General features: G+C 42.3%; 1 protein-coding gene across 1 annotated transcript in view; it reads right to left on the reverse strand.

Moving 5' to 3' along the window:
* The window catches only part of eif2b3 (eukaryotic translation initiation factor 2B, subunit 3 gamma), a 46,885-nt gene extending 39,863 nt beyond the window's left edge, over window positions 1-7,022 (reverse strand). Inside the window, exons 1-3 of the mRNA XM_046359948.1 lie at window positions 6,736-7,022; window positions 6,307-6,468; window positions 4,802-4,959 (exon numbers count right to left, since the gene is read on the reverse strand). Coding sequence (XP_046215904.1) covers window positions 4,802-4,959; window positions 6,307-6,454 — 306 coding nt within the window. The 5' untranslated portion in view covers window positions 6,455-6,468; window positions 6,736-7,022. The remainder of the gene's footprint in view (window positions 1-4,801; window positions 4,960-6,306; window positions 6,469-6,735) is intronic.
* Between the last annotated feature and the right edge of the window lie 4,902 nt (window positions 7,023-11,924).

The raw sequence follows: 11,924 nt of genomic DNA on the forward strand, positions 1-11,924 counted from the left end.
TAGGGGCATGAATCAGAAAACCAGTCCGTATCTGGTGTGACCACCAGTCGCCTAATGCAGTGTGACTTCTCCTCCACATAGAGTTGATCAGGCTGTTGATTGTGGCCTGTGGAATGTTGTCCTATTCATCTTCAATGGCTGTGTGTGAAGTTGCTGGATATTGGAGGGAACTGGAACACGCTGTCATACATGTCAATACAGAGCGTCCCGAACATGCTCAAATGGGTGACATGTCTGGTGAGTATGCAGGCCATGGAAGAACGGCATTTTCAGCTTCCAGGAATTGTGTACAGATCCTTGCGACATGGGGCTGTGCATTATCAGGCTGAAACACAAGGTGATGGTGGCGGATGAATGGCGTGACAATGGGCCTCAGTATCTAGTCATGGTATCTCTGGCCACTCAAATTTCCATAGATAAAATGTAATTGTGTTCGTTGTCCGTAGCTTATGCCTGTCTATAGCAGAACACCACCGCCACCATAGGGCACTCTGTTCAGCAAGTTGACATCAGCAAACCGCTCACCCGCACATGGTCTGCAGGTGTGGGGCCAGTTGGATGTGCTGCCAAATTCTCTAAAACTGTTGTAGGCGGCTTATGGTAGAGAAATTAAAATTCAAGTCTTTGGCAACAGTGCTAGTGGACATTCCCACAGTCAGAATGCCAATTGCACATTCCCTCAAAACATGAGACATCTGTGGCATTGTGCTGTGTGACAAAACTGCACATTTTAGAGTGGCCTTTCTTTGTGCCCAGCACAAGGTGCACCTGTGTAATAATAATGCTGTTTAATCAGCCTCTTGATATGCCACACCTGTCATGTGGATGGATTATCTTGGCAAAGGAGAAATGCTTACTAACAGGGATGTAAAGAAATTTGTGCACAACACTTGAGAGAAATAAGCTTTCAAATGCATATGGAACATTTCTGGGATCTTTTATTTCAGCTCATGCGCGTTTATATTTTGTTCAGTGTAGTATGAAGTTGCGGCTTAAAATATTGGTTCTCTTTACTATGTAAAGTATTCCATGTGAATCTGGTGATGTTTTTTCCCCCAGTTCAGAGAAATTAGTTTGTGTCTATTATTTACCATAGTGTGGAAGTACCCAGTTTTGACCACTAGATGACACTGTTCCTGCTATATTGCCCACACATCCATTTTTCTAGTCTCTGGAGTTTATTAAATAGATCACAGCATTTTCTTTGCAATTTAGGATAGAATACCAATATATTTGGTGCATGATGAAAATAATCCTCACAATTAAAGCCTGTCTTCCATGAAACAAATCTGCCCTTTTATGCTTTATCGGTGTCCAGGAAATGGCCCCTTTGTGTGTGGTTTATTCCCGTAAAAAAACGTCTGGATTACTGTTAGACCATTAGGCCACAGCAGTTCTGGTTTCAATGTTATAGTCTATAATGGTATTCAATGGTAAAGGGTTTAGTGTCACTATTCACAATACGTAATACACAATACATGTTTCCTGATTATTTTATTGAAAAACATAAGACTGCCATGCATTAATCATTTTTTAGGGTTGGAACAAAATTTTAGTCCCTAGCCTATAAACATCCCCAGATTCACAGAGAATACATAACATAGTACGGAGAAGCAATTCATATTATTTGTCAAACATAGTGTTTCCACTGCAGCGTCACACCTACATTTTTTTACAAGATCATATTTGAGAACAAACAAATCACCAAAATAAAAACTAGACAGCCAGGGGGAATGAAAATTCCGAAAAATGTCATGGCATGGTGCCCCCATATATTTTGTTACAATGTTTGAGTCATAAGAATAAGGCATAAGCCATAGCAAAATGTGTAGAATTGCAGGAAATTAGCTTTTAAACTACAAATGTTCTCTAAGCCCCATGGCAAAATGTGTAGAATTAGTTCTATAACAGCAACATTTTGGGGATGGTAAAACTGCTGAACGGGGCTTACAATCAGTGCTTGGACTGAAATAGGTGCCAGTACTCCTTTTTAGGTGCCGGTACTGTTTACATTTAGGTGCTCCACAATACTTTTTAGCTAATATTCTATGAGAAGGACGGGAGCTCAAGCAGTAGAATATTTGAGGTGCAGGAACTCATCTCCGGTGAGCTCCTGTCGGAGTCAAGCACTGCTTACAGTATATATATTTTTTTACAATTGACCAGGTTCACCATCAGCAAAAGTTTTGGTAGTTTTGCTTTAAAATATCAGTTTTTTTTAGATATACTGGACAAAGTTAATGATTTCCTAACGAGGAAATAAAATCCCTTTGCAAGGCACACTGTTATGGCCAAAGCAGCAGGAGAAAAGAAGCTCACTAAAAACTTGCAAATGGTCAAAACCATTAGATTTTGAGATGGGGTGAAATTCAAAGTTGTGATATATAATTCATTGTCAGCTAATGGGTCCAAATCAGATATTGGGTACTATATTTATTTAATATAATCTGAATCCTAGAAATTAAAATAAAATAACATATTTGTCACATGCGCCGAATACAACAGTTGTACATTACATTACATTTAAGTCATTTAGCTTGTAGACCTTACTGTGAAATGCTTTCGATGGTGCCGCTGTAGAACTTTACTCTGGGGACCCATGCCAAATCTTTTCAATCTCGAGGGGGGAAAAGGTTTTGTCGTGCCCTTTTCACGACTGTCTTGGTGTGTTTGAACCATGATAGTTCATTGGTGATGTGGACAGCAAGGAATTTGAAACTCTCAACCTGCTCCACTTCACCCCAGTTGGTGTTAACGTGGGCCTGCTCGGCGCACCTTTTCCTATCGTCCAATGAGCTCCTTTGTCTTGCTCACAATCAATTTGCGTAATTTCTCAGAGATCGAATTATATTTCAACAAAATAAAGTTTCAGGAATGCTAATCTTATCGGTTTCTAACTGCAGAAACAATTTCAGGACAATCTGATATAGTGAGCGTCGAAATCCTCTTGTGCTTTTTGAGGTGGAACAACCCTACTAATAGCCTACAATAGTAAAAAATTACATTGAAATTACAATTCGTATATAATCATTCTAATTTATACCTCATCTCCAACACATGCCAAAAATTGTATATCAGAAAACATAGATTGAGAGGTTTAAACTTATTTAATCCTAATTCAAATTGTGATTATACAGAGTGTAGTCTCTTCTATTACATGCACTTACGACAGAGGGGGAGCTCTACCAAAAGCTCTGTGTGTGTCTGTCTGTGTGTGCACGGGAGGGAATAGCAAGAACTCCCGACCTCCCGCTCTCACTCAACCATGTCTCCTGTGTCCCCACTCACATGAAAAGCCTGCTGCTCTGTGTCATACATACTGGACTCACTGCTGCTTCTTCCCCAGAATCTCCAACTAAGTAAAGAGGGGCAAACGTCAAAGTGGCTTAATGCTTAATCACTGCACTGAACAGAAAGTGCTTGTACACTAATCTTTTTTCAATAGGTGACTTTAGGCAAATGGAACAGTATTTAGGAAGATACACCCATCATTCTCCGGGCGCAGTGTGTTCGTGTGAGGAGATGGTCTGGGAGGGGAGAGACGACAGAGTGATTCCTATGCAGGGATTTGGAGCCCCATTGCCAGGTGTCCTCTCTCATCACCCCAGTGTCTGTTTGTGTGCTGTGCAACTCAATGCCTTTAATCTACGTGACTGTGGTGGATTATGAATAAAGGCATGTGGAGGCACTGGGAGGAAAGGAAAAGAGCATGCTGGAGCCCGTTCTCTCATCATCCTGGAGGCCAGCTGAGCCCGGCTGGTTCTGTTTGCCCCCAGACAGTCAATGAATATGTATTTGCCTTTGTAACGTGGCTTTACTGTAAGTTGACGCAAATAGGGAGTCTGAATAGGGACTTATGATGAGCCACACAATCACTCTTAAGTCTGAACTTAATACTTTGTACAGTTACAGTACCAACATGTATAACAACATAACAAAAATAATTGAATATGATCTAATTTTGACAACAAAAAATACAAAATATAAAGTCCTCTGGGTCGCTGTCCCCACACGTCTCCCTGTACAGGCTCCAGAATGCAACAGACCAGGGTGGGTTTCAATGAACCGCCCTGCACGTTGGACAGCAACGGACTGCTTCTGACATCATCTGTTTGGAAAGCAGCGAGGGGAGGGGGAGGGAGGGCAATGGCTAGAGGGAGGGGATGGCGAGGCAGGTTTTCAGCAGGTGAAATGAGGCCCTTCGCTTAGCCGGAGCCAGGAACGCACGGATCAGTGGTCGCCCAGCGGCACACAGGATCTCCTGCTTCAATAGCCTTGCTGACCTCAGTCTTTCCATACTGTGTCCAGGTGAAACACGGGGTGCCTGTCTTCTATAGGCTCATTCAGGGGCTAGTAGTACCCTCGCTCCCTCACTGGATGAACCCCCCCTACCCACATGGTCCGGTAAAAACACTGACACACTGTGAGAACATTTGTGCAGGCATTTTTTCCCCTTTTCTTTTTTAAATGATCAGTCATCCGTAGAGCCTAAAGCTGACTCTGTGGCCCCCCCAAATTCCAAAGCAATTAATCATTGATTCCACTTTATCTATGAGGTGCTCTACTATGAGACAGTGTTAGACATACACTAATAAGGTCTGTATTGATACGCCTGTACAGTATACTGATATATTTATATTTATGATTTGTGAGTAACACACCCATAACTCAATTAGGATTTATCCCCCAGGAGCACCCACAGTAGATCCAGCCAATGCGGTGGCAGAGAGAGCAGCCAATCTGGCTCTGAGATCAACAGTCTGTGTATGCATCCCAAATGGCAGGGTGCCATTCCACCCACCTTGACTTTCTGCTGGATGTGCCTGAGGGCGTCGGCGGTGCCCATGTCAGCATCCTCCTGGATACACACCAAGTCTAACTTCATCTTCACATCCAGCTTCACCTTGGGGTCTGTGCTGATCATCTTCTGCACCTCTTTGGTTGTGATAACAATGACCTCTACAGAGGAAAAATAAAAGACATTTAGAAAGACTAAACCCAGTCAAGCAAATGGGACAGATGACAATGACCAAACATATTATACAATGTGTTTACTGGCACAATATACATTATGAAAATCATTCAAAACACTTCCAATGGAAACAGAGCTTGTGATAGCTGTATTTACACATTGAGAACATTGCTAGGAAGTCTTGTAATGGAGTCTTGACTGTATAAATGTTTCAACCAAACTAGTTTGTTTACTGTTGCCTTATTTAGCCTTGTAAAATCTAATTGCAGGGCCTTACTTGTTGGCTTCTCAGAGTAAGTACTGCCACACATGAAGTTACTATAGGGACTGGGAGGTCTTTGCCTAGAACATGTATTCCAGGTGGGATAGTATGTCAATTTTCGCTACATTATCTCCATTTTCAAACTCCCTATAGTCTATTCGTATGCACCAATTAGTGAAACTGGACTCCTATTAACAATAAAAGCAGTTAGCGTGAGTTTCTTTTGGTGGGATAAAACCTTGCTTTAGGTTACTTAAACACTAACGATAATGAGGAACTCAACAAGAAATCATAAAAAATCCCCCCAAAATCCACACTTTCTAGAAGACTGATACTCCAGTGGAGGGCCTTGACGTGCACTTTACTGAAGCACACAGGTGGACAAGAACAGCTTCCCAGACCACAGTGGATGGCTATGAAAGTTACAACTAGGCCGAAAGGAGTCCTATATCAAGCCCTGAGGCATATGATTTGAGGGGAAAATAGTAGTCTTTATAACAATCTTTGTCATTTATCCCCCAATAATTACCTTCAACTTATCATTACCCAAATGCAGCCTGACTGCTGAGGCCTGGCAGCAAACTGACCACAGCTGGGACTTATAAACACTGTAAATAGGTCTACCCATGCATTCACTTGGTCTTAACTGCAATATTTAAGTATGCTAGCTAAACTCACATACTCCAAAAAAACATGTTAGCTAGGTTGTAGGCCTCCTTATGTCTGAAATACTACGTAACACGTCTTGGAGTTGGAGGCCATCGTATTGTAAAGGTGGTATATGTCCTTTAAAAAAGAATGACTCTGCAACTGATAGCACTAGAGCAGTACTTTTGACTGACAGTCCCCATGTGACATCTATTGGGCCATTGGTTACAAACTACTGATACTGCCCACACACATGCAACTCTTATTCTGAAAACGGGAAGCATCTACCAGTGAGTGCGTCTAACTGGTTGTTGTAGTATACAAAACCAGGATTTGGTGATTCATTTGATCATGAAAAAATGTGTAACAGTAATACACCAAAGTGGGTTTGACTGGATCAAGCCCTAAATGTAGAGAATATTACCTTCAAACCCCACTCTCTCCAGCAGGTTGAGGGGGTACCAGATGAGGGGCTTGTTTCCTACAGGTAGCAGAGGTTTGGGGGTGTTGTAGGTTAGGTCCATCATACGAGACCCACCACCAGCGGCCATCAATACCGCCTGCAGCTCCATCTGCTGTTATACACCTGGGAACACACACACGTCACATTTGTGACCACATCAACATGATTGTACTGATAACCAGACTTGCTCTCTTGTTGACACCAAGCATTTAGCAAGTTATTGCATTCTCAAAATCGTAAAGCAAGCCCACTCTAGCTAGCGACACACGTAAACATATGCAGTCAGCTACTGTAGCTAACAAATTGATTCAATACGTGCAAACAATAATACCAAATTGTCAGGTTATGACCCCCTAGTAGTAGATGAAGCAAATCACATGCGTGACCTACCTATTCGATAACGTCAGATGGTTTATTCAGCAGTAACACGCTTGTCACCCGAATGACAGTGCTGTACAGTCAACTGTTTACGAGCTAGCTAACCAAGAGTTCTTAATCCTGAAAAGTTCAACAGCCTCAACCGAGATACAAAATATCGTGATGCTATTTTAATATGTAAAGACCTTCACCGATACGTGGTAATAACTTTTAGTGAAATAATAAAACAATATTAGAGACAGTTCGCTCAACTGACTAGCGGCATGCTAGCTTGTATGATGACACTTTGCTACCATTGATGAAATCACTCCGGGAGAAAACTAGAGCCGGTCTATTTACGGTTCCTACCTACAGTCATTGGTCTGATTACAACAATTCAGGATTTACACAGTAAAAAAACAACAACGCTATCATCATTATCATTACAATCATCATCAATATGTTTGTGGTTTGTTTTTGTAAGAACGAGATCACTTTTGGCTTTTTCACATTAGAGCTTTTTATCTAGGCTATCACCATGTTAATTTGCTATTTTGTTGACATGCTAATTTGAAAACATTGATGGTTTTAAATATTTCTATTTAGTTTATTACCATGATTTTATCATTTAAAAGGACATTTTTAGGAAAGGAAAGCTGAAAATGTACTGTGTGTGCCTTCACATGAAGAGCGTTCCTACAGATGTAGGATATTAATTGGAGCCAGTTTGCTACAGCAGGAAAAGATTCCTGCAGCAACTGGAAATGTGAATTATAATGTGGATTATAATGAATGGAAGTTTTTCTAGAGGATGAAATATTTTTTCGTTAATAAAATTCAGACTGGATTTGCCCTAAGTAGAATTGACAAACTTTAGAATACTTTTTAAAACTCAAATACACTACATGTTGGCATTTCCTGTAGTGCAGAACAGTTCTCATGAACAAAAGACTGTTCAAATTAAGATCTGTAAATATTCACACCAGTAATTTCCATGGACCAGGCTGAGGCCCCCACCAGTGCAGATTACCAGCCACCCAGCTCTTCCAGACAGAGCCCAAACCCCAATTCACCGACCTCCGATGTAACAGCAAATTGAACGCTGGGAATGTGGCTTGGCTTTGTTTTCTCTGGACAGGAGATGAGCTTCATTGGTAGCTGCCTATTGAGGAAACATTGGAATAACAGGACAGGCTGTTGCAGTTCACTGAAGAGAGGGAGAAAAAGGGAGAGAAGGAGAAAAAGAGGGAACACTAACAGACATTGCTGTTTAATGGAGATTTCTTAGCTCTCGTCGAGCACCTTTGCTGTTGTTCTCCATTTATATCTGTATACAGTGTAACTTTGTAAATGTTCAGTGACTTAACTATGAGAAAACGTTTTAAACTCCTTCTGGTCACCTTGACATAGCACTGCTCAGACACAAGAATGTTTACTGTGGTGAAAAACAGCTATTAGACCACCCGGATAATCATGTGTTGATGATGGGAGCAAAGTTTGCCAACTGGCAGGTAATGTAGTAGTCTACCTCCTCAATATAAAGGTACACAACTGAACCACTGATATTTTGCCAATGAAATCCCATTTAACGATCACAAACAAATATTAGTGGTACAGTATTAACATTTTTATAACCAGCTAAACACACACATTTAATTTAAATGATATGGAAAGCAGAAATAATTATTTTATCCCCGAAAAATAGTTTCGAAATCACCTTATGGTAATCTTTCAAAAAGGAACATTTAACCTTGTTTAATCTTAAACTTTCAGGTTTTTAACATGCAGATACATTTTACTGATATATTCAACCATGCATAACATCCAAGTATAACTTTTTACTTTGTCTGAAATTGTATAATAATCTGGCCCTGATGATCCCATGAGAGGCTAACTTTGGTCTGGCTGTGTAACTCAAAATGGGTGTAGAATGTAGGAGTATATATTCAGCTGAGAGGGAATACAAGCCAGGGTCAAAATATCTTCATTATTCAAATCTGGTTAACATGACATGAGTCTACTAAAAGTGGTCCTTCCCATCAACTACCCTTTACTATGTGTTTCCTACAATGCAGGTGGCATTAATCTTGTCATAAAAAAGGGATCTGGCTGAAACTAAGGCTATCATAAAAGTCAACCCATAACACTGCCTTTTTACAACATGATCATGACATTCCACATTTCTGCCCCAAAACATAAGGAGGTCCAATAGATATACTATAATAATAATAATAATATATGCTATTTAGCAGACGCTTTTATCCAAAGCGACTTACAGTCATGTGTGCATACATTCTACGTATGGGTGGTCCCGGGGATCGAACCCACTACCCTGGCGTTACAAGCGCCATGCTCTACCAACTGAGCTACAGAAGGACCACACAAAAGTATGTTGATATCCCTTGAAATTAGTGGATTTTACTATTTCAACCACACCCGTGGCTGACAGGTATCAGATCGAGCAAACAGCCATCCATACACGGACATTGGCAGTAGAATAGCCTTACTGAAGAGCTCAGTGACTTTCAATGTGGCACTGTCATAGGATGCCACCTTTCCAACAAGTGGGTTCGGAAAATTTCTGCCCTGCTAGAGCTGCCCCGGTCTACTATAAGTGCTGTTATTGTGAAGTGGAAATGTCTAGGAGCAACAACGGCTCAGCCGTGAAGTTGTAGGCCACACAAGCTCACAGAACAGGACCACTGAGTTCCGAAGCGTGTAGCGCATAAAAATTGCCTGTTCTCAGGTTGCAACACTCACTACCGAGTTCCAAACTGCCTCTGGAAGCCACGTCAGCACAAGAACTGTTGGTTGGGAGCTTCATGAAATGGGTTTCCATGGCCGAGCAGCAGCACACAAGTCTAAGATTACCATGCACAATGCCAAGTGTCGGCTGAAGTGGTGTAAAGCTTGCCGAAATTGGATTCTGGAGCAGTGGAAACATGTTCTCTGGAGTGATGAATTACGCTTCACCATCTGGCAGTCCTATGGATGAATCTGGGTTTGGCGGATGCCAAGAGAACGCTACCTGCCCGAATGCATAGTGCCAACTGTAAAGTTTGATGGAAGAGGAATAATGGTCTGGGGCTGTTTTTCATGGTCCAGGCTAGGCCTGTTAGCTCCAGTGATGATACATCTTAACACTACAGCATACTCTTCTGGGAAAGCTTTCCACTACATTCTAGACGATTCTGTGCTTCTTGCTTTGTGGCAACAGTTTGGGGAAGGCTCTTTCCTTTTTCAGCATGACAATGCCGCCCCCTCCCCGTGCACAAAACGCAAAACGAGTCCATACAGAAATGGTTTGTCGAAATCGGTGTGGAAGAACTTGACTGGCCTGCAGTGAGCGCTGACCTCAACCCCATCAAACACCTTTGTGATGAATTGGAACACCGACTGTGAGCCAAGCCTAAATGCCCAACATCAGTGCCCAACCTCAATAATACTCTTCTGGCTGAATGGAAGCAAGTCCCACAGCAATGTTCCAACATCTAGTGGAGAGCCTTTCCAGAAGAGAGGAGGCTGTTATAGCAGCAAAGGGCGACCAACAGGTGCCCACATACTTTTGTTCATGTAGTGTAATTCATAATAATGTGACTAGTAGAAAATGTGTTTTCAGTATTTTGGCACAAAGTACACACCAAGAAAGTGTCTTAAAAGAGTAAATTAAATGTTTATAAGAGGTATTATAAGACCATGCTATTTTCTAGCTATAATATACTTCCTGAACAAATGTGATTGCTTTGAAAATATCAAAATGTCTTTTAGATATTTTATATATGGTTATCCAATAGAAACCCTGGATGCAGGGCAATGATTCCAAGACTGATTGGAATGACCCCATGACTGATTTAATAACTTAGATCTACTATGTTGGCATATTGCACAACTTGAGAGTATTAGTATGCCCGTTCCATTAGTATGCCCGTTCCATGATCTCGCCATCACGGTTGACAACTCCATTGTGTCCTCCTCCCAGAGCGCCAAGAACCTTGGCGTGATCCTGGACAACACCCTGTCGTTCTCAACCAACATCAAGGCGGTGGCCCGTTCCTGTAGGTTCATGCTCTACAACATCCGCAGAGTACGACCCTGCCTCACACAGGAAGCGGCGCAGGTCCTAATCCAGGCACTTGTCATCTCCCGTCTGGATTACTGCAACTCGCTGTTGGCTGGGCTCCCTGCCTGTGCCATTAAACCCCTTCAACTCATCCAGAACGCCGCAGCCCGTCTGGTGTTCAACCTTCCCAAGTTCTCTCACGTCACCCCGCTCCTCCGTTCTCTCCACTGGCTTCCAGTTGAAGCTCGCATCCGCTACAAGACCATGGTGCTTGCCTACGGAGCTGTGAGGGGAACGGCACCTCAGTACCTCCAGGCTCTGATCAGGCCCTACACCCAAACAAGGGCACTGTGTTCATCCACCTCTGGCCTGCTCGCCTCCCTACCACTGAGGAAGTACAGCTCCCGCTCAGCCCAGTCAAAACTGTTCGCTGCCCTGGCCCCCCCAATGGTGGAACAAACTCCCTCACGACGCCAGGACAGCGGAGTCAATCACCACCTTCCGGAGACACCTGAAACCCCACCTCTTTAAGGAATACCTAGGATAGGATAAGTAATCCCTCTCACCCCCCCCTTAAGTTTTAGATGCACTATTGTAAAGTGACTGTTCCACTGGATGTCATAAGGTGAATGCACCAATTTGTAAGTCGCTCTGGATAAGAGCGTCTGCTAAATGACTTAAATGTAATGTAAATGTAGTATTTTCTTACAGATCAATTTCAACCTCTACACACAGACTCTCCACACAGCATTCTATTTTCAGAAAGAACAAGAAAAAAAACTGTCTTTCATCTTTGGTGGGAAATTAGTTAGATGCAAAACGATGGAAATGCAGGTGCAAGGCTTTACAACTTCATAACCCATTGAAAATCCACTGAGCCCTGAATCATGGCAATCAAAGCCTGACCATTTTGGCAATCAAAGGAATTGATGTAAATAACTATTTTGGCGCCATAATGATAATAAAGAGATCTAGAGAAAGCCCTGCCTGAACCATAAGGCTGCCACAGACTTGAAGCTCTGCCGTGATTTCCTCTGATTTCCTTTTCCTGGCTGTAGCAGCTCTTGTAAATCATTCAAATTCCCTTAAAACAAGCCAGTTGGATTGGGTTGGGTTATATCATAAACATTCACCGGCCAGACCACCCAGGGAGTGTGTCTTG

This window comes from Oncorhynchus gorbuscha, linkage group LG08 (assembly GCF_021184085.1).
Source record: "Oncorhynchus gorbuscha isolate QuinsamMale2020 ecotype Even-year linkage group LG08, OgorEven_v1.0, whole genome shotgun sequence".
In the NCBI taxonomy this organism is placed as follows: Eukaryota; Metazoa; Chordata; class Actinopteri; order Salmoniformes; family Salmonidae; genus Oncorhynchus; species Oncorhynchus gorbuscha.